The sequence below is a fragment of the Giraffa tippelskirchi genome, chromosome 9 (assembly GCF_054371585.1).
Source record: "Giraffa tippelskirchi isolate mGirTip1 chromosome 9, T2T-mGirTip1v1.2.pri, whole genome shotgun sequence".
Taxonomy (NCBI): domain Eukaryota; kingdom Metazoa; phylum Chordata; class Mammalia; order Artiodactyla; family Giraffidae; genus Giraffa; species Giraffa tippelskirchi.
The window spans coordinates 26,042,429-26,066,596 of record NC_137283.1 but is presented as its reverse complement, the minus strand read 5'-3'; the positions used below and the strand labels follow the sequence as shown (position 1 = coordinate 26,066,596).

Genomic DNA, 24,168 nt, shown 5'->3' with positions numbered 1-24,168 from the left:
GAAAGTCCACTTGACTTCACATTCCAGGATATTTGCCTCTAGCTGAGTGCGAGTGATCACACCATCATGATTATCTGGGTTGTGAAGATCTTTTTTTTACAGTTCTTCTGTGTATTCTTGCCACCTCTTCTTAATCTCTTCTGCTTCTGTTAGGTCTATAACATTTCTGTCCTTTATTGAGACCATCTTTGCATGAAATGTTCCCTTGGTATCTCTAATTTTCTTGAAGAGATTTGTAGTCTTTCCCATTCTATTGTTTTCCTCTATTTCCTTGCATTGATCACTGAGGAAGGTTTTCTTATCTCTCTTTGCTATTCTTTGGAATTCTACATTCAAATGGGTATATCTTTCCTTTTCTCCTTTGCTTTTCACTTCTCTTCTTTTCACAGCTATTCGTAAGGCCTCCTCAGACAGCCATTTTGCTTTTTTGCATTTTTTTTCTTGGGGATGGTCCTGATTCCTGTACCCTGTACAATGTCATGGAACTTCCGTTCGTAGTTCATCAGGCACTCTGTGCATCAGATCTATTCCCCTTAAATCTATTTCTCACTTCCACTGTATAATCATAAGGGATTTGATTTAGGTCATACCTGAATGGTCTAGTGCTTTTCCCCACTTTCTTCAATTTCAGTCTGAATTTGGCAATGAGGAGTTCATGATCTGAGCCACAGTAAGCTCCTGGTCTTGTTTTTGCTGACTGTATAGAGCTTCTCCATCTTTGGCTGCAAAGAATATAATCAGTCTGATTTTGTTGTTGACCATCTGGTGATGTCCATGTGTAGAGTCTTCTCTTGTGTTGTTGGAAGAGGGTTAAATATGAAGGATAACAATATACAGCCTTTACATACTCCTTTCCCAATTTTGAACCAGTGCATTTTTCCATGTCTGGTTTGAACTGTTGCTTCTTGACCTGCATACAGGTTTCTCAGGAGGCAAATAAGGTGGTTGCCTGGTATTCGCATCTCTTAAGAATTTTCCAGTTGTGATCCACACAGTCAAAAGCTTTAGCATAGTCAATAAAGCAGAAGTAGATGCTTTTCTGGAACTGTCTCACTTTTTCTATGATCCAAAGGTTGTTGGCAATCTGATTTCTGGTTCCTCTGCCATTTCTAAATCCAGCTTGAATATCTTGAAGTTCTTGGTTCATGTATTGTTGAAGCCTAGCGTGGAGAATTTTGAGCATTACTTTCCTAGTGTGTGTTGCTCCTGCTGCTTATTCGCTTCAGTCCAACACTGTGTGACCCCATGGACAGTAGCCCTTCAGGCTCTTCCATCCATGGGACTCTCCAGGCAAGAATACTGGAGTGGGTTGCCATTGCTAGTGTGTGGGATGAGTGCAATTGTGCAGGATTTTAAACATTCTTTGGCATTGCGTTTCTTTGGGATTGGAATGAAAACTGACCTTTTCCAGTCCTGTGGCCACTGCTGAGTGTTCCACATTTGCTGGCATATTGAGTGCAGCACTTTCACAGCATCATCTTTTAGGATTTGAAATAGCTCAACTGGAATTCCATCACCTCCATCAGCTTTGTTCATAGTGATGCTTCCTAAGGCCCATTTGACTTCACACTCCAGGATGTCTGGCTCTAGCTGAGTGACCACACCATCATGATTATCTGGGTTGTGAAGATCTTTTTTATCTAGTTCTTCTGTGTATTCTGGCCACCTCTTCTTAATCTCTTCTGCTTCTGTTAGGTCCGTGCCATTTCTGTCCTTTATTGTGCCCATCTTTGCATGAGATGTTCCCTTGGTATCTCTAATTTTCTTGAAGAGATCTCTAGTTGTTCCCATTTTATTGTTTTCCTCTATTTCTTTGCACTGATCACTTAGGAAAGCTTTCTTATGCCTCCTTGCTATTCTTTGGAACTCTGCATTCAAATGGGTATATCTTTCTTTTTCTCCTTTGCCTTTCGCTTCTCTTCTTTTCTTAGCTATTTGTAAGCCCTCCTCAGACAACTATTTTGCCTTTTTGCGTTTCTTTTTCTTTGGGATGGTTTTGATCACTTGTGTCCTGTCCAATATTATGAACCTCTGTGCATAGTTCTTCAGTTACTCTATCAGATCCAATACCTTGGGTCTACTTGTCACTTCTACTGTATAATCATCAGAGATCTTATTTAGGTTGTACCTGAATGGCCTCCTAGTTTTCCCTACTTTTGTCAATTTAAGTCTGAATTTTGCAATAAGTAGTTCATAATCTGAGCTACAGTCAAATTAATATGTTTAATAAGAAACACACGATTTCCCTGGAGACCTCCTCCTACCACCCAAAATATCCTGGTCCTCTAATGTCACTGATCTTGGTGAACTGTACCTCCAACCACTCAAGTCTAGGAGAAAAATATAGCCCCCACATACAATCTCTTACCAAATGATACAATTTTTATCTCAAACCTTCTAAATGCAAGTTCTCCTTCAATACTCGTAGGCTGTGTAAATATAGGTAATCATTTCCTGAGACTGTTGATTTGCATTCTCGATACCCTTTGATCTAATTGCTACAGAACAGCCAGCCATTTGATCTTTATACATGAAAATATGTAATCTTGTTTACTGGCCTCTAAAGCACTTGGAAAAGGACAGCTTACATAGATAAGAACGATCCAGCCAATGAATACTTCTGCCCAGTCACCTCATGTCATTTTCCCCTTCACTGGTTACACTGAACTGACCATTCAAATCTACATCATACTAAGCTCTTTCTGACCTCATGTTCTTTAAGGGTAAAGAATGAAGACTGAAGTGTAGAACTTCAAGTACTAAAGACAGATAATGGGGAAAGGCAAGGCAACTGTTTTCCTTTAGAATATCAAAGTTGGTACATATTTTGTATTAATTTGACGAAATTCTATTCTCCATTAGATCCTCAGTTCCAGGAAAATAAGATTCATTCCAGAATGCCCAATCACTTGTAAAATATCTAATAATAGCAAATACTCAATAAATGCTCACTGAATAGATGAATGAACTTTAGCCATGGCATATCTATAATCTCTTTCGGTGGCTCACTTTCACTATTACAAACTTTTCAGTGAAATACTTTATCTACAACTGGGAAGCTGTCTATCACAGGGCAGCTGATTGAATCATAAATCATGCCATTCTCATGCAACAAAGATTTCAGTGAGGAAGATTCCAAGTCCAACTCAACCTCAGTGGTACAGATAATGCTACTATGCAGTATTCCAACACAAAAGAATGTCCTGGGATGAAAATTCATATCAAAATACTTTTAAGATAAAATGGATTGGGAAACAATCTGATTAAATCAGGAATGTTCATCAGATATGCCCCACCTGCTCCGTTTCACTCATTTTCACATTGGTATTCAGTCACACAGTCGTGTTCGACTCTTTGCGACCCCATGGACTGCAGCACACCAGGCATCCCTGTCCCTCACCATCTCCTGGAGATTGCCCAAGTTCATGGCCATTGCATCGGTAATGCCATCCATCCGTCTCATCCCCTGATGCCCTCTGTTTCTTCTGCCCTCAGTCTCTCCTAGCATCAGGAACTTTTCCAATGAGTTGGCTGTTCACATCAGGTGACCAAAATGCTGGATCTTCAGCTTCAGCATAAGTCCTTCAAATGAGTATTCAGGGTTGATTTCCTTTGAGATTGACAGGTTCGATCTCCTTGCTGTGCAAGGGACTCTCAGGAGTCTTCTCCAGCACCACAGTTTGAAGGCATCAGTTCTTTGGTGTTCTACCTTCCCAGCTCTCACAACCATACATGACCACTGGGTAGACTATGGCCTGGATCATACGGACCTTAGCCGGCAGATTAACGTCTCTGCTTTTCAACACACTATATAGGTTTGTGATCGCTTTCCTGTGTTGGTAGTATAGTGGTGAGCATTTTCACATTAAGTCCCTCAAAAACAAGAGAATTGAATTGTAAACACAGCAAACCCAGTGGAAACTTAGATTAAGACACTTGTCAGTGTAATCTTCCAACTAGCTTTTGCCTCAAAATGTAGAGGTGAAATAATAATATTTTCATAAATGCCCTAAGATATCAGCAGTTATTTTATAAACTAAAACCTCTTTATGATTCAAAGGCAAACAACAAATATATTCCATTTACATGGAAAAACATAAAACACATAGACTGAGAAGTTACTGAAAAAACACTGACTTCTACAGAATCTTAGCTTTAAAACTCACAACCTTCCTGTGTGACTAGGTTGAAATGTATTGTGTTTGACTAAAACATTTTGCTTTTCAAACTCACAGAAAATGAACAGACTACTGATAAAGTTACAGCCTTCTGTTTGAAATTTAACTTGTTAAACCATCAGAGCAAAGTAACTTTGAACTTCATCAAAGTCTTTATATTCAAAGATGAAATTTATTTTTTTAGTTTCACTTTTAGTTACGAGAAATAGCACTGCCTATAACTCACAGCAAACTAAGCTCCTACTAATTATAACAGAACAATTTTAGCTAATTAGTCTTTAGTAATTTTTCTTTTCAGATACAGCCAGCCACTCTGGGATTCATCCTTCAAAATTTCTGCACTTCTTTAATCTTTCTTCAAATTTACTTTTCTAAGTCTCTATATGCTTTTAAAGAGGAAGAAGTAACCTTTTGTAGGGGGAATATGGTCAACTTATGTTTTATACAAAGATTGCAAATAGCAGCTAAAAGGGAATAAAAAAGGAAAAAGCAACTTTGGGCTGAAGAAATGAGCTCTTAGATATCTTCTTAAGAGACGTAGTTAGGAACATTTCATAATCCAGTGTAACATTTTTTTATGTGATGAGAGCATCTGTTCTCAATATCTAGGCTGGAAGTCATTAATGACAACCCCTGGGCTATATCTGACTTTCACTTGTCTGCTGCAGATAGGGTTGACCCACACAGTGTTTTCATAAAAATTAAACTTAGTCTCTAACATGTAAAAGGTCAAAACACTGTATGTAAATAATGGGTTCTCGGTTTTTCTGTAAAGCGTTCAGCTTTGTTAACTGTATGGTCAGGCCACTCAATGTGGCTATCCTCCTGCTCTCTGTACAGACCCAGCTCAACCAGTGCCCGATTCTCCTATATCCTCCTGACTGACATTTCTGGCCCAGGCCCCAGCTAGAGATTGTACTTATCGAAGAAGTGGTGAGGGGCTTGCTGTTATGCTAGTCTCCCTGGTGACCGAAAAGCCAACTTGGCATCAATTCCCCCTATAACTTGCAATCTCCTCTTCTCCCCAGGAGTAAAGACTCCCACCAAGTCCTGCTTGCCTTCTGTAGCACATTGCGGGGTATCACTGCAGGACTTTGTTTCAGACATGTCAGATCCCCCATCCAATAAATTACTGATGTCTCTGTCACTGACTCCGGGCTCTTTCTTGGGTCTTGAATCTGGGCAAGCACAGGATTTGTAGACCTGTGGGCTGCAACCCAACAGTAATACTGTTCCTGCATTTCTCACTCATTATTTCATTCATTAATTCACTTATGAAATCATGAATAATCCATTTATTATTTTATTCATTACTTCACTCATTAATAGCAAAGGAGTGAAATTTTGATCACTTTTCAGAATAACCCAGAATCCATTATTTACAAAAGCCTGGATGGGTGCACAGTGAGCACCCCCTATAGGAAGAGCACATCATGGTCTCTGGTTCATTCCAGATCTCACTATCCTTAGTGCTTACACAAAGATGGCTTCACTCATGAACATTATCTTCCTAAGTAGTCCAAGTGATTATAAATATAAAGAAGCACAAAAAAATGGTAGGAAACTTTGAGTTCCAAAAATGGCTTTGCAATGCTGGCTTAAATACAACAAAAATTTAGTTGAATGTAAAGCTGAGCAAACAAAGTAAGCTGCAAAGCAGAACGATTAATTCTAGAGCCTAGGCTGTGACAACCAGGGCAGCAGAAAGGTGTGGAGAATGAGAGATCAGTCTCGGCAATCTGATACCATAGGTTTAATTGCCTTTTTGGAAATGGGAGATGAGGAGGCCCTGGGCTTAGGAGCTGGATATTTGAAAAGGAGCCCTTTCGCACATGGCTGGGTTTCCCAGGTGGCTCAGTGGTAAAGAATACATCTGTCAATGCAGGAGATGCAGGTTTGATTCCTGGGTCAGGAAAACCTCCTGCAGGAGGAAATAGCAACCCACACCAGGATTCTTGCCTGGAAAATCCCATGGACAGAGAAGCCTGGTGGGCTACAGTCCATGGGATTGCAGAGAATCAGACACAACTGAGCAACTGAACACACATGCATGCTTAAAGGGCTGCACTTGTGTTAAACCCACCCACAAACCTAGAGAGAAGGCGAGGGAGTTAATCTGTCCTTTATTTTCTTTTTAGAGTGAGGTTGCAGTGAGGTGGCAGACTTGGAGGAAGCAGCTACTTCAATGAAGAATTCATGATTGGGGGCATGTGTTTCACGTGATTCAGGGTTTTGTATGCATTTTACATATAATAGACCCTCATTTGTGGAATTCATATTTGTGAGTTCACCTGCTCCCTAAAATGGATTTGTAACACCTTCATCAGTATTTGTGCACTTTTGTGGTCATTCTCAGATCCGCTCAAAGTGGTGAAAAATCTGAATCACTCCAGATGCATGTTTCCAGCTGAGGTGGAAGACAGCAATGCTCTCTGCCTTGTTTCAGTGCTCAAACTGTAAAAAAGGGTCCCTTTTTCTATATACTTATGCCTTTTTTTTTTGGCATCTTTGTGCTTTTTGTTGACCCTGCTGTTTAAGTCAGAACTCAAGCATAATGCTGAAACGTTATCTAATCTCAAGCCTAAGGAGGCCGTGCTGGCCTTATGGAGAAAAACCCATGTTAGGTAAGTTTTGTTCAGGCTTGAGTTACAGGGTTCCTGACCATGAGGTTAATGTTAGCAAACCAACAATGTCTATTATATAAGATGCCTTTAAACAGAAACATCCATAAAACAAGGTTATGTATCGAATGGCGGACGAAAACCATATGACCTGAGATTTGCAGGAACCTGCCAACCCTACTTTTCCTAAAAGTGATGGTGCAGTATCTACACATTCATTTTTACAGGTGACTGATAAGAAAAAGTGACTATAGATGGTAGGCTACATTGAGCCAATACATTAACATAGTACAGTTTACAGGCTGGTTATATCCCTGGTTCCTGGGGAAACCCACAAAAGCTGTTGGGTATGGACACTTCTTCAACCAAGGCTAAGAACAATCTCATGTTGACATGGGAGGGGGAAATTCTCCTAAAGATCAAATTCACATCAATCATTACAAAAATGGTAATATGTTCTACAAGTGAGAGTGAACAGATCAACAAATTGCAGGTTAACATCAATGATATCCTGAGCTTACAGAACAACATAATGAAAGAACACCTAAACAAACTTGAAGCAATTTAAGTAATAAGAAAATGAAGATGGGGGTCAAATCATCAGAAAAAATAGGATGCTCTAGGGAGAGAACAGAAACATATGGAAAAGAATCAGACAGAAAGTCTAGACAAGAAAAACATAACCACTGAAATGAACAACTCAAAGGACAGTATTAGGCAGAGAAGAAAGGTTAGTGAACTGAAGACAAGAACTAAGTAAGCAGAGATAGAAAACATGAAAGACAGGTTAACAGACATGGTGAAATGAGAAATTTCAATATACATTTATAAAGGAAAACCAAAAGGAGTACAGGGCAGACAAACAAAATTGGAAGAGATAACAGCTATGAAATCATCAGTTACCATAAGACATGTATTTCAAGATTTCGGAATCATAACCTAGAATTGTCTAAATATGATAACAGCTTATCCTTGAACAGCACGCACTATGTGCCAGGCACTGCTCCAGATGCTTAACAATAATATTATAGCTCATACCTCACACCTGATTAAGTAAATTCTACTGTTATCTTTGATTTACAGCTGAAAAGTTGGAAAAATAGGTTCAATATTTGTCCAAAGTTACATGGCCGCTAAGAGGAAGGATTTGAATCCGTGCACCCTGGCTCCAGTCTCTGCATCTTTAAAATTACATTTTATAGCAGAATTATTTTTGGAAGAATAAGGGCAAGTAACATACTCTCTGAGGCCAAAAGAGAGAAGAAAAGAAAAACAAAACAGTACTGACCATCAATGGAAACTCACAAAATGAACTTCTAGAATATAAAAAAAAAAGGTCATAGATGCATGAATGAGGGTGCACAAAGGAAATAATAAATGTGGGTAAATCTAAAAAAAAAAAAAAAAACACTGATAATATGAAATAAGAATAAGTCTCCTAGGGCAAACACACACATCTGTACTTTCTCTCTTCCTCTGAGAGATTACCCAAAGTAAGACATAAGTGCAGCAAAGACGTTTTTTGAAGGTACAAACTCAACAAGAACAGGAAAATAGAAGAGCAAAGTGCAATAAAATTTTGGAAAGTAGAAGTGATGGTGTTGAGAGTTCAACATAATAGAGAAAGATGTCTTCAAACTCACAGTGAGGGAAGGAATGGGAGGAAGTGGTAAAGTTGGAATTTTAAGCAATTGTTAGGTACCCAGCTCCCCTGTCCCACCTACATACCACTCCACATCAGGACAGAGGAGGCTTCACTCTCTAAAGAGGGTAAAACATAGGATGTATTGACAACAGGTCACTAGGCAGATTTTATAGAGGATCTTGTGAGAAAAGGGGGCTTAAGTAAATGTATATGTACACACACTGGATGCTGCAGTCTCTCACGCCTCTTCTCCCATCAGGCTTCCAAATGCCAATGGAGCCTTTCATCATCTAAGGGGGCGTTTGGACTGTCTCTCAATCAAGCATGCCAGTATAATAACTTTTAGAACGTATGCTCCAGAACAATCACAGCTATCCTTCATCCTTTCTTGAGATACTTGAGGACACGGTGCTCTAAGACACTGAACACCAAGAAAAAGATTATAGCTGAAGGAAGATTCCGGAAATACAGCCTTGCCCCTAGTGTGTAGGAAAACCAAATCTAAACCGGAGCACCTCAAAACCTCCAAAAAAAGATTTCTCCAAGAAGGTAAAATATATAGAATTCTGGACACCTCTCAAAAATTTGAGAAGAGGTTTAGAAAACTGGCCAACAATGTGGCTGACATAAGTATCTCTCTCTCTCTCTCTTTAGTAGCTAAGTCATGACCGACTCTTGCGACCCCATGCACTGTAGCCTGCCAGGCTCCTCAGTCCATGGGATTCTCCAGGCAAGAATACTGGAGTGTGTTGCAATTTCCTTCTCCAGACATAAGACCATAGAAAAATGGGAAATTAAAAAGTAAGATTTGTAATTTGAAGGAAAATAATTATGCATGGAAGGAAAAACAATCATAATTATAGTGTGCTATAAAAGTCAGCTCTGAATATCATTTATAAATTCAGAGTAATATAAACACTGAATATTGACCTAATTGAAATTCTGACCCAATAAAAGCCTGTAATAAAATGCCCTGAATTAATGCATATTCAAATGTTAACCACTGGCAACTGGAGGCAAGTGAAATGTTTATTCTCTGTGGAGGTTTGATTGGGGATTGAGTTGAGGAATGGGCTTGTCATCACTTGGGACTCTAACCAATTAAAGTACAGTGAATGGAATATGGTGTGGATTTCCCTAGTTTTAATTTTTGTGTTTTTGTACGAGCTGTGAGTTTTAAAATGCTGTTATTTTCATAAACCTCATAGAAAGGCAAACTTACATTTCTGTGGTGGCAAGGTGGTGGTATGAAAGTGTTAAAGCACCAGCTACCAAATTTGATGGCCAACAGTAATACTTAAAATTGAAAAATCAAGAGGTAGCAAATAAGCAAATTATTTCAAAAAAATGAAGTAAATAAGAGCCAATCAAAAAGTTGAAAGTTGTTCCCTCTAGGAAAGGAGAAATAAAAAGGATGTGAGCAGAAGTCTGACATTTTTCTTGAAAACAAACAAGAAACTCCCAAACTACGTAGAAGTTTGCATAGGCTTACATTATTTCAGATATAAAAGAACAACTAGAAAATAAAAGGAACAGTAGCAATAATATCTAATTAATGGTGTTAAAAATTTTAACTAAACTACTGGACAACAATAATATTAATATAGCATCCAGGAGACATGACCACAAATTGCTTTACAGTTTTTTAAGAATGGTCTCATCCATCAACTGAGCTGGTAGAGTTGATTTCCCCTCTGAAATAAAATAAACAAGTAAATCCACCTCACAAGATATACAAAACCAATTCTAGGTAATTAAAGACTTAAATGCAAAGAGGAGAATATTAAACTTTTATAAGTACATTTAAGAAAATGTTTTTACAATTTCAGGGTAAGGAAGAAAAAAATTTAAACAACTCATGAGAGAACATGAGCTATAAAAAAACATCAATACTTTAATGTAAAACTAAGAACATCTGTTCATCATTTGACAGCATCAAGGAAAAGTAAAAAACCTAGCCACTAAAATGGAGAAACATATATAACTGGCAAAGGATTAATCCAGAATATACAAAGAACTCTTAAGTTAAAAAAAAAAAAAAAAAAAAGACTACCATACAGTGAAAAAGTATCTGGATAACAGAAACATAAAAGTGGTCAACAAATATCTTAAAATGAACTTAATTTCACTGTAATTATAGAAATGCAAATTAAAACCAAAATTACATTTTAATTTAAAAATAAAAATGAAAAGTGAAATACAATTTTATATTCACTAGATTTGCACAAGTTAAAATACAGAACAATAACAAATGTTGACAAATATCAACAGATATTCATAAATATAATGTTGACATGAGAAGTAGTGTAGATGTAAGAATGCTGCTTAATGTCACTACATAAAAGTTTAGAAATTAAAAAGGTAAAAAATGTATCTGTTTCTTAGAAACACATACATATTTATTAAAAAAATAAAAAAAACACATATAATTCAGAACAGTGACCGCCTGTTCAGAGGGAGATTAAGAGAGAAGGAAATGTCATCAAGGCAAGTTACCAGGTAAGCTTAATTGAACTTTGAATTTTTAAATCTTAAGATAAGTGGTAGCTACACAGGCATTCTTTATACTTTTCTCCATACCATTTGCATGTCTAATATAATTGATGATTAAAATGTATTGCCCCTTGAAATAGGTAAAATGAAAACATTTTAACAAAGAATGACAGGAAATTCAAGAATAAGAGAAGTAAAACTGTCAACAAAGCAAAGGTATTTGTAGTTTTGGAGGTACTGTCCCAACATTTTGTGGTTGGGATTAAAACTCTGTCAAAAACACTTGGAAACATATTTAAAAAGCTTCAAAACATGCAACATAACAGCAAATCACTAAGAAAATGTCTACAATTCAAACACTGCATTACTTCATGTATTTTTCCCTCCCTAAATTTTGTGATTGTTCCACAAAGAATGTGTTAAAAGGGATAAAGAATGCTTACATAAAGCAGGCTGCTTAAACTATGAATGAGCTTTTCATCTTCATTTAATTACAAAAACTGCTTTTAAGCATCTTGAACAGTAAGATAAAACTTCATTGCATTTTCATCCGTGTTAAAAGTGGTGCATTGAAGATAATGTTATTTATTCATTTCTCCACAAAAGACATTTTGAATATATTTTTCCATGGCTGACAGAAACAAAGAAGTATTACAAAGCTTGCAAACATAGCTATAGTGAACAATTAGAACATTTTTCAACGACAACACTTTATTGTTTACCTGTGGCAAAACCAGTCACAGCTCCCCTGGAGTCATGAGCACCTAGAAGGATATACTTGGAGGAATACAAGTCTCCTTATTAACGCCTTCTTTCAGTGAATGTATTACATCCCTTCAAGACCTCCAAGTGAAAGCAATGCTTTCTAATGCCTTGTAACTTGGAACTCTGATGTATTCAATATTCTCCAGTTTTTGCCACCTTCTTTGACTTCTTTACCAGAAAGCTGTATCTCAGCCTGTACCTCAAAAATTCATTTTTATCTTCTCAGCTCAATGAGGCATCAGGCTAAGAATACCCAATATTGCTCTTCATAACTTCAAAAAAACACTTGTGAAACCATTAAAAAAAAAAATACAAAACAAACAAGACTAAAGAATATCACTGTATGTCAAAACCCACAAAAGCAATCACATGCCAAGCATATGAGAAAATAAAACTTATGAGGCAGATGAGGATAAATTGCAGGGAAACCCAAGGGACTAAATGATACATTCTGGGTTTTCTTTATGAGAGAGAGACTTCATAACAAAGTAGGAAGGTATTCTGTACCTTACTGCCCACACTTATTCTGACTGGATACACCCAAAAGAGAAACTCAAGGACAGTAGTACCAAGCCAAAAATAGAAAAACTTGGTTGGGAGAAGCAATCCACTCCATGTGCTCTTGCTTCCTTCTAAGATTTTCTGGGTTTGCCAAGAATGAAAGGCCCAATCATTCTTTACCAGGCCCATTTCTCATGAATATGTTTTCAGAGAGCAACCAGGAGGGATAAGACAAGTTCTCCCTCTAGGAAAAGCAGGTTTGCTTACTGCTTGCTATAAAAGAGGTGGATTCTCTAATCTCAATGCTCCTCTGGGTGCAGCATCCACCCTGGCTAAATCCTACCACCTCTGTGGGACCTGGGGGCAAGGGGAATTGAACCATGGAGCTTGCTATGTGGTGAGTAATAAACCTCTTTATTCCTGACCCAGGAAATCGTGTCTTCTGGTAGCATCTATAAAACAGCAACAAGCTAGATTAGCTTCTAAGTGGGGTAAAATAAAATCCCAGACTCAACAACTTTATCCCACTTTGCCTATAAATCACTGGCCATGAAGTAGGAGCAGACTGCAAGAGGCATGATATACTTTCAGAAGTATTTCCAAACAAGTTACATTCTCCAGGAAGAATAGACTGAGGAAAAACTTGTAAGTTAATGATACTTTTTCAGATATTAGAAAAGTATAGCATGTAGTAAAAATATACTCCAGTATTTCTATATGTGTTAAGAAATATACTTAAATATGTGAAAGTCGCTCAGTGTCCGATTCTTTGTGACCCCAGGGATAGTCCATGGAATTCTCCAGAACAGAATACTGGAGTGGGTAGCCCTTCCCTTCTCAAGGGGATCTACCCCACCCAGGGATTGAACCCACGTCTCCCACATTGCAGGCTGATTCTTTACCAGCTGAGCCACCAGGGAAGCCCCAAAATACTGGAGTAGGTAGCCTGTTCCTTCTCCAGCAGATCTTCCTGACCCAGGAATAAACAGGCATCTCCGGCATTGCTGGTGGATTCTTTACCAGCTGAGCTACCAGGGAAGCCCCTACTTAAATACAGTTAGAAGAAATAATGTATTTTGTGAAAGACTTCTGGCAATACAAAATTAAAACTGGAAACTGCACCTTCCCCTGTAGATCAGAGCAGTGCATCTGACCTCTGCAAATTCAGGGTCATCAACTGACATGTGTGTATAAAGGCTGACTTTGGACAAAATTTGCTTTCTAACTTATTAAACATTTTAAGCATAAAAATGGGAGGACCAAATGGAAGTAGGAAGAAAGACTGCCTCTAAGAGTCAAAATGGCATTTTAGAAAACTGACTATATCTTCAGAATAATACAAGCAAACAGATACGCCTTCGATAAATCAGAAACAGAAATTCATAGGAAAGAACAACCTGAAACAAAAAGTATTTCAAGGAATAAGACAAAAATAATCCCTTTCTACCCTTTTAAGAATATTAAAAAAAAAAAAAAGAATATAAATAAATCAAACATACAACTAATAGATACACGAAAATTTCCTAAATTCTTTATGGGATGTGTAAGTATAACAAAATAAATTTTCAAGTTCTAAGCCAAGCAAATTAAGAGATCTAAACCAAACTACATGCTGGAAAATTAAATATATATATATATATATGTATGTATGTATGTATATACACATATGCTATGCTGTTTTTAATGGCTCATTGTTCAACTATTTGCAACCCCATGGATTACAGCCTGCCAGGCCCCTCTGTATATGGGGATTCTCCAGGCAAGATCACTGGAGTGGGTTGCCATGCCCTCCTCCAGGTGATCTTCCCAACCCAGGGATCGAGCCCAGGTCTCCCACATTACAGGTGGATTCTCTACTGACTAAGCTACCAGGGAAGCTGAAGAATACTGGAGTGGGTAGCCTATCCCTTTTTCAGGGGATCTTCCTGACCCAGGAATCGAACCAGGGTCTCCTGCAAACTATCAAAACACCCAGGGAAGATACAGGTTAAAAATTTTATATACATTCAAAGAAAGAAAAAAGCAGAAAACAAAAGAAGTGAAAGAGCAAGAAGTATGAAAAAAAAGAACACAGAGAATATAATGGCAAGAATAAAACCATCCACTGCCATTATAAAAACAGACAGCAAAAAAATAAGCCATGCATTAAATGACACACCATCAGTTTATTAATGGCTTGTGGCAGTGGAGGAAGACTACTACCACATTATTAGAACATCTGCATTCTAATTTCATTATAACTGAGGTATAAAGAACTAAAAGAAATCTTAGAACCAAGGTAATGATGATATGCATTATATATGAAACACAACAAAAACAAAGGAAGACAGACTAGCAAAAAGAAAGAAAAAGTAGAAAATGGTCTAAATATACATCAGGAAGGTAAAGACTAAATTAGGTCTCTGGTCTCAATTCTAAATTCCCAGCTAAAAAGCATGTGATTTCCTCAGGATGGGACATGGGTTCACCCTGGTCCAATTAACATGGTACAGAGTTTGTCTCCAGAGCCAGACCTCATGGGGGTTGCACTGAAGGTCATCGTGAGCTGGGCAAAACCGCAATAGAGGTCAAAGATATGTTACATTCTTTTCTTTCTCACTGTCTTTGTTCCTTTATATTTTCAGATTTCTTAGATGTAATTCTCTAATTTCAATGTTCTGCCAGAGCAAAGGTCATGACTGACAATTCGTTCATATTCTTTTTAGTTCTAACATAGTACAAAGCACAGAGTAACTAATGAATAAACACATCCATAACTAGATTCTTTTTCCTCCCTTAAACAGAATCCTTACAAAATAGTCAAACAGAAAACAGGCATGCACTCATACATCCATATTCACACACACACACACACACACACACACACACACACATTTTAAACTCTGCTTTGTACAGTATATAGAGATAAAAAACATATTGAATTAAGTTCTCAGCCTATTTCCTTAATTAATAAAAATCATCATACTGTTTCTGATATCCAAAATGACCACACAAAGTCAGTTATATATTTTTAAATGTTGGATTTGTTATATGTGTAAACATACACTTACAGGCAAACTGGAGCTTAGCTTCTCTGCTGACAATTGTCCCGACTGAATTTGTGGCAAAGCATTGATAACTTCCTGTATCCCAATTTCTGTTGGGGTTAATAACCACAAGATTTCCTCTGATCAGCTTATAACGATACTCCATACTCAAATCAATATCGCTTCCATTCAGCTGCCATCTGTAAAACAAATGTCCAGGATTTCTCCCTTAGTATAACTTTCTTTAAAAAACCTACATCATAGAATCTACTTTAAACATTGGCTCTCTTATAAATGAAAGGGAACAAATATATCATTCAATTGTTACATAACTGGAAATCAAAGATGCCCCAGTTTTTTGTTTTTTTCAACAGAACAAAAGGTTAAATTATAGTAGAAAGCAGAACAGAGTAGTATCTAAAAGCTGAAAGTTTTCAAGAATTTCTGAAGAGGTGAAAATAATTTAGTTTGCTCACTAGGGGGAAAATTAGGCTAGGTCTGCATAGGCAAAGATGAAGTAGAAATTTGAGGTAATTATCTCATACACTTCAGGCCAGTTTCATGCTGCCGATGAAGGAGGGGGAAGCACATTTCTTTGATTTATCCAGACTGACTGAGCACATTTAATAAATTAATTGGATAAGTGTTCAACTATCCATTTCAATTTGTCTGGGTAAAAACCTGTCCCCGAGGCACCTTTGGCTCGTCTAAGCCATCACAGAGCTATTTGCTAAATGGTACACTGTGGTAAAAGACCCTAAATGCTACCTACAGGGTCGGAAACAGTAAAGGCACTAACCCGAGAGCCATATTTATCAATGGGAAGCCAAAAGAGAAAAACAAAGAAGTTGGTTTTTAAATAAGAGTTTTTAAACAAAAAAAAAAAAAACGAATTTTTTTCAACAGCAAGCACACGTGACATGTCAAAGTAAAAAGTAGACATTACATTTTAAAACTCATTAAATATCCCACAATTTCAAGAACACATCCATTGTATAAAGCCATCGACCTGCCAGAAGACTTGATTTTATAAGAAAATTACACTGGTATCAGGTCTGTAAATTTTAGGGTATTATGGCAACAATCATCTCATTTCCTCTTTATAATAACTTTCAGAAAATGGGTAATAAAATGCCCATTTCACAGACGAGAATTTCAATAAAACAGCTGAGTGAGCTGTTGTCAACTTTCTCAAAACTCTTAATTACAGGTCAGAACTACCACCCACTTGAATTCTGGCCCAGAGGTTTTTAACCATGTCATGGGTCATATAAAAACTGTATTAACATACCAAATATTTAAACTGGAAATAGTAGCATTGTGAAAGCACATAAAGTACTGTGAAATGTGAACATTATCACAAATCAAAGTGCATAAAGTTAAATGAAATATCACATAGCTGTGAAAAATGTATGAGATTTTGTAAACGTAGAAAAGCCTTACAAAGGTGAAAACATTTTTTCAAAATGCAGTTTGAGACTATGTATATAGAGTTTTAAAAGATATAAAGTAATACTAAGGAAGTATTAAACATGTTTTAAAATGCATAAAAACAAAACACTTCAAGTTTAAGGTATTTTAGAGCTTTCACAGAGCGAAAAGTGAGAAAGGGTTACAGGGCAAACATTGGGAAATTTAGTTTTTTAGGTTTGATTTCCTAAACTGAATAGTGTTTACATGGATATTCATCATTACACTTGCCTATATGCTTACATCATTTTCTATACCTGAAATAGTAGAACATAAAACAATTTAACACTAAGAAAGGAATAAATTTTCAAGTTTAATTTCTATTGATCAAAGTAGTATTTTACCATTTGCTAGTCTTAAACATTAAGACTTCCTTGATTTTTCTTTCTATATTCACATACAAGACTCCTAGGTTTAAAGCAACATTCTGAAATTACAAGGAAAATCTGGAGGCCTCATGTTTTTTCTTTTGAGCTTAAAAGAACAAAATGATAAAGAACTAGAAAACGTCATAACTTCTTTTTCATTTGTGGCAGATTTTTGCTATTGGTTTGATTTTGCTTGGCTTGTACAATAACTCTCTTATGATCCTTCCCAAGGCAAGTCTATATTTCCACATGTCTTTTAGATTACTTTGTTCTATTTGGACTTTAATGCTCCCCTTAGAATTTTGAAGTGGGACCATAAACACCTATTAACCCTTCTTCATTTCATTCCTGCCCAAATCCTAGAACTATGGAAACTCAGAAAAGGAAATTAAGGAAAATTGTTCATCTACATTCTTTCTGAATACTCTGCACTCTTGATACACAAGGTGGTCTGCAGACCAAGGTCATGAGCACCCTCATTATCATCTGAGAGTATGCTTGAAATGCAGAATCTTAGACTCTATCCAGGTCTACTAAACCAGAAATTGGCATCTTAGTGAGAACTGCCAGTGTTTAATAGGCCCATTCAAGTTTGGAAGAACTGGTCTATATTATCCCCAAGAAGTAACCATGGACTGCCTATGAGGGACATAGGTAAGAGTTACCCAATATTGATTTATCCTATTTCATTTTCAAGAACTATTATTAGAGAAATCAACCTTCCTTCCCTCTTTCCTTCTTCATTCTACCCTTCCTCCCTCTCTCCCTTCATCCCTTCTTGGCAAAAAAAATGTTTGAAAGGGAAGAAAAAAGTGTTAGTTGCTCAGTCATGTCCCACTCTTTGCGACCCCATGGACTGTAGCCCACCGCGTTCCTCTGTCCATGGGATTCTCCAGGCAAGAATACTGGAGTGGGTTGCCATTCCCTTCTCCAGGGTATCTTCTAGACCCAGGGATTAAACCCGGGTCTCCCACAATGCAAGCAGATTCTTTAACATTTGAACCACCTCTGAGTGCCTATGTGTCCAGGCTCTAAGTAAGGGGTGACAAAGCTCCTTCATAGAGCTTACGTTTTGGGAGAAGCATTTTCTCTGTTTCTCAGTTCCTGCCCCTCCTCCCATGTCTAGTCCCAGTCTCTATCCAACCCTACCATTAACAGCAGAATGAACAAAAATGAGATTCATAACCAAGTGCTCCTTGGTTTAGGGGTTGAACTCATCATGTGACCATGAGCAATTAACCAAACTCCATTAAACCTAAGATTTCAACATGTAAAATAAAGACAGTAGCATCTTCCCCATACAGTTGTTCTATCAATTTATTTACAAACAACTGAGAAAAAAAGTAAAGTGAAGGCGAGGGAAAAAAGGAAAGATATACCCAGCTGAATGCACAGTTCCAAAGAATAGCAAGGAGACATAAGAAAGCGTTCCTAAGTGATCAATGAAAAGAAATAGAGGAAAACAATAGAATGGGACAGATTAGAGATCTCTTCAAGAGAATTAGAGATACCAAGAGAATATTTCATGCAATGACAGGCACAATAAAGGACAGAAACAGTATGGACCTAACATAAGCAGAAGATATTAAGAGGAGGTGGCAAGAATACACAGAAGAACTGTACAAAAAAGATCTTCATGACCCAGATAACCATGATGGTGTGATCACTCACCTAGAGCCAGACATCCAGGAATGCAAAGTCAACTGGGCCCTAGGAAGCATCACTACGAACAAAGCTAATGGAGGTGATGGAATTCCAGCTGAGCTATTTCAAATCCTGAAAGACGATGCTGTGAAAGTGCTGCACTCAATATGCCAGCAATTATGGAAAACTCATCAGTGGCCACAGGACTGGAAAAGGTCACTTTTCATTGCAATCTCAAAGAAAGGCAATACCAAAGAATGTTCAAACTACCGCACAATTGCCCTCATTTCACACGCTTGAAAGTAATTCTCAAAATTCTCCAAGCTAGGCTTCAACAGTACATGAACTGAGCATTTCTAGATGCGGGAGCTGGATTTAGAAAAGGCAGAGGAACCAGAGATCAAATTGCCGACAACCGCTAGATTGTAGAAAAAGCGAGCGAGTTCCACAAAAACATCTATTTCTGCTTCATTGACTATGCTTAAGCTTTTGACTGTGTGGATGACAACAAATTGTGGAAAATTCTTAAAGAGATGGGGATACCAGACAACCTTACCTGCCTCCTGAGAAATCTGTATGCAGGTCAAGAAGCTACAGTTAGAATGGGACATGGAACAACAGACTGGTTCCAAATTGGGAAAGGGGTATGTAAAGGCTGTGCATTGTCAACCTGCTTATTTAATTTATATGCAGAGTACATCATGAGAGATGCACAAGCTTAAATCAAGATTGCCAGGAGAAATTCAAGTTAACCTCAGATATGCAGATGACACCATGCTTTTGTTAGAAAGGGAAGAGGAACTAAAGGGCCTCTTAAGGAAGGTGAAAGAAGAGAGTGAAAAAGCTGCCTTAAAACTCAACATTCAGAAAACGAAGATCATGGCATCCAGTCTCATCACTTCATGGCAAATAAAAGGGGAAACAATGGAAACAGTGACAGACTTTATTTTCTTGGTCTTTCAAATCACTGCAAATGGTGACTGCAGCCGTGAAATTAAAAGATGCTTGCTCCTTGGAAGAAAGGCTATAACAAACCTAGATAGCATATTAAAGAGCAGAGACATTACTTTGCCAACAAAGCTCCATATAGCCAAAACTATGATTTTTCCAGTAGCCATGAATGGATGTGAGAGTTGGACCATAAAGAAAGCTGAGTGCCAAAGAATGCATGCTTTTGAACTATGGTGTTGGAGAAGACTCTTGAGAGTGTCTCGGACTGCAAGGAGATCAAACAAGTCAATCCTAAAGGAAATCAACCCTGAATATTCATTGGAAGGACTAATGCGGAAGCTGAAGCTCCAATACTTTGGCCACCTGATGAGAAGAGTCGGACTCATTAGAAAAGACTCTGATGCTGGGAAACATTGTAGGAAAAGTAGAAGAGGGTGGCAGAGGATGAGATGGTTGGATGGCATCACTGACTCAGCAGACAATGAGCTTGAGCAAGCTCTGGAAGATGGTAAAGGACAGGGAAGCCTGGCATGCTTCATTCAGTACATGGGGTTGCAAAGAGTCAGACACAACTGAGCAACTGAATAACAACAACTATCAATCAATCAATTTATTTAAACAGTGTATATAAAACCAGTGGCTCATGGTAGTCATCCAACAAATAGGCAGGCACCAGTGTCAACATGGGAGGAGTTTCGATCCAAATATGTAAGTCCGTCTGTTTGCTTTGTTTTTCTTTTCTTCCATCCTCATCGAGTGTATGTTGGTTAAATGCAACCTGTTTGATTCAATACTTTGGGTTATCTCCTCTCATGTGGAATGAACTGTGTCTTCCACATATGGTTTGTCTGCATTTGTACCTGACTGAGAAGTAGAGAAATGTGGGACAAAACACATGCTGGGCTTGACCTTCAGAGAATAAATCTGACAGTAAATCACAAGTAGGTGGCTGAATTTTCAAGCTGCAAACGGTTTGCTAGTAACTAAGTTATTTAATGGCTTGTGGAGGAAGAAGGGAGAACTCCTCTAAATGCAAAGCAGGAAAAATACAGTTAATTTCACACACTTTTGAATGGAGAACTCTCATGACAAATGGTACTTGTGGCTTTGTTACCTACAAAGAACAGTATGTATCAAGGAAAAAAAGGTTTCAGCTCCAAAGTCTAGAATGTTTATGGCCTGATGAAGCATGCCTGATGGCTTCATTTGAAAATTCTGTCTTCGTGTTTAGCTGATGAATAATAAATGTACAATGGCTATGTGGCAAATTGTAGAGATAAATAAAAATATATTTGTCTTCTTGTCTATTTAATAGCTGGAAAGATTTAAGAAATCATAAAATACGTGGGAAAATACCTTATTTCAGAAAGCATCTAAGATGCAAAAGCTATCATATCTCTAAGTTTTGACTGAAGACCCAAAATGGAAAACATTTCTTACATTATGCATGAATGTTTCTTACTTCTGTTATCTCACTCACTGTCATATAGACACAATCTCTAAATTATTTTACTGTGCAAAAAGGCCAAAACTTCTCTTTTACATATGTTTCTGCTGTAACAAAATTATAACTGCGTTTGTTTTAGTAAACTCATCAGAGTAAAGGTATACTTGAGATACTCAGAAGATGGTCAATATTCTTTTAACAAAGCAATATAATTATTTCTCTCCTTCTTAATACTATTCATCATTAAATGGAACTCATCCTCAGGTGATATAAAATTTCTCAATATCTTATTACACATAGGTTGCCTTTCTTCTTGCTAAAAAAATATGTTGATTCAAAAGGGTTGTTTTTAAACTCTGCAATGTGTAAGTAACCCGTGAGCCAGGGCATCCAAATGTTATTTTATTCTGAGAAAATAGTGCACTTCACTTCCTAATACAGAAATTCATTTCTGAATATTTTCAATAGAATCTTTTGTATAGAAAATAATCAGGAAAATTGAAGGCACACAAACATACTCCTTCCACAAAGAATGTGTCTAATAAATCTACAAATTAGACTACATTTCTTTGCAGTAAATTGTAATCCAACTGTCCAGAGTTTGTGAACATCATGCATAGTGGTAAGACAGTGACAGGTAAATGGTGCATTTAGGTCATAAATTTAGGAAGCTTTCAGAAGCAGACACTGCCTTTTAGCTTTGAACATGCACAATCCTTTGTGAAAGTTAAAAATGTCTACTTTTATGAAGGAATTTTGAAGTTCCTTAGGAACTTTAAAGTCTCAGAATGAAATACTTTTTGAAATATGGAAATCGTTTAAAACTTCATAAAAGTAAAATTTGCATATTCCAATTTTATTCCGAAAAGCTTAATGCAGTGATTTGGAGCAAAAGAAGACAGCTCTGGGGCTCTTGGGGTGATGTACACTAGCATTTCAATCGTATAACATTTACACTGTGCTCTAGAAGCAGACTAACCTTGTAGCTTTAGTTCAGTGGTAAATGTCACAAGATTAAGCACCTTTGCATAATCATCATCTTGTAACACTCTTGAATGATCTTGTAAGTTCACTGTCAGCTTTCAGTGTTCAAACGCTCATTCTACATGGATTAGGATTTGCTTTTAGAATCCACAAGTGAGAAATGATTTGTTATTCATATTTCACAACTCTGATTCTCAGGCAATAGGCTCTCAACCCCTTTAACTGCTTGGTGTGGAGCTTATATGTGAATTTGTTCCTAGGTCAATAACTCGAGGTTCGGGTTCTGGAAGAAGCTGCAGTTCCAGAAGAAGTCCTGGGCCACTTACTCTGCCAGCTGATCTGAGGTAGCATGTATTGGATCAGTCCATTTCTAAATTTCAGTTACACATTTTATACAACAGGAACCTGTTACTGGCCTACAATTTCTTTAAGATATTGTGCAGGCCCTTGGGTTAACAGTTTTTGAATCTTAAGTATAAAACATAAGGTGGGGATATTTCAACTGGCAGTTATTACTTTTACATGATGGAAACAATAATTGTGACTTCTAAGAAACAACAGAATCATCAATAATGGGGAGTATATGAATCACTGTCTTCCAATACAGAGAACAAACTATGTGTAAGATTCTGTGTATGTTTGTGTAAACAGAAGTTTATGTAACAATGAGTTAAATTAACATAAAAAGCCTAGATTCTAAGTGTTGAAAGGTACTTTTTAAACCATATAAGCACTCTATCAATCACTGCTGAATTTCTGCCATCAGTCTTAACAGGTAGGTGAGCATACTAGGTGCTCACAGAAGTTTCCTGAATGAAGTGATCTTATTTTACCCTCTAACCTAGCCATCCTAGCCTCCATACAGTCATCCCTCCCACTGTGGTCATCCATATTATCAATAAATATCTCAAAGACAGGGAATGAATGTGTAATCATTTTCACTACCATCTAGTTATTATTTATCTTCCATACTAGTTATTATTGGATATGGCAACCTCTTTACTCAAAACCACACTAGTATGGAATGAGAATCATGAAGACAAACATGGATATATCTGTTGTCAGTTTAATTTAAGGCACTAAATCCTAACTTGGATCTTCCACTAAAACTTTGTAATAAAAGGTTAGAGAATATCACCCTTGGAAATCGAAACTAACAAAACTCAGTGACAATAAATTGAGTCACATCAGGTAGTTTCAAAATGATCTCAGGATGTAATTCATCTCATGGCTGATTGTATTATCCTTCAAGGTATCTACACCACCTTATAAAGTTTGGTCAGGAAAATGGAAACATAAACAATATTCCAGAGAAAAACAAATGTTACATATTAGATTTTGATGAAAAACCAAGCAAAAAGGCAAAATAATTTACTAAATTCTTTAAGAAGCTGGGGCTGGGTTTTGAAAATATGCCCACATTAAACACTTGTTAAATCAACAAGCAATACTTTATTTAGGGTTTGACAGGAAAATTAGGAATTTAATCACAGAAGCAATTTGTGGTTTTAGATGCAGCTTTCAAGTTAATAAGTAAATGCATTTGTGTTCAAATGCAATGTTTGTTAATATGTTTACTGAAGTGATGAGAATAATTGCAGCCCTTGAAAGAATGAATGCCTGAATTTGCATATTCAATACTTTATCCAAAAATAACTAGTTAGGCTTCAGCAATAATTAGTGAAGATACAAATGAGTTAAATTGTATTGCTGTGTTTTTAAAAATCAAGTTTCTAAAATATGTTTCATGACAGAGATTCCCACTCATTGATAAATTTAAATCATATATAATTAAAACAGACACGAAAAGAGATTAGACCTACACTGGGATTAAAAACAATTTAACTGTTCAGGTTATATAGGTAAAGTCTAGCTCGGATTGACCAGAGATTATCTTTATATTATTCTGAGAAGAATCAAAGAAGATGGCTGCTCTTTCTGCCATCTCTGCTTCCATTTCAGCCTTTACTGGCAGCATCGTTCTCATTCTCCTCTGGAGAGGCCACGCCTCCCAGGACCCAGGCGTGGCCACTGAGACCATTCCTCATGTCAGGCCTTAGAGATTAGTGAGGAAT

At 37.2% G+C, this 24,168-nt stretch overlaps 1 protein-coding gene across 5 annotated transcripts in view; it reads right to left on the bottom strand.

Moving 5' to 3' along the window:
- Positions 1 to 24,168, bottom strand: part of CNTN3 (contactin 3) — a 380,656-nt gene that overhangs the window by 228,409 nt on the left and 128,079 nt on the right. For all 5 annotated transcript variants that reach the window (XM_081528272.1, XM_081528273.1, XM_081528271.1 and 2 more), the window contains one exon: positions 15,254 to 15,429. In XM_081528272.1, the coding sequence (XP_081384398.1) occupies positions 15,254 to 15,429 (176 nt within the window). The remainder of the gene's footprint in view (positions 1 to 15,253; positions 15,430 to 24,168) is intronic.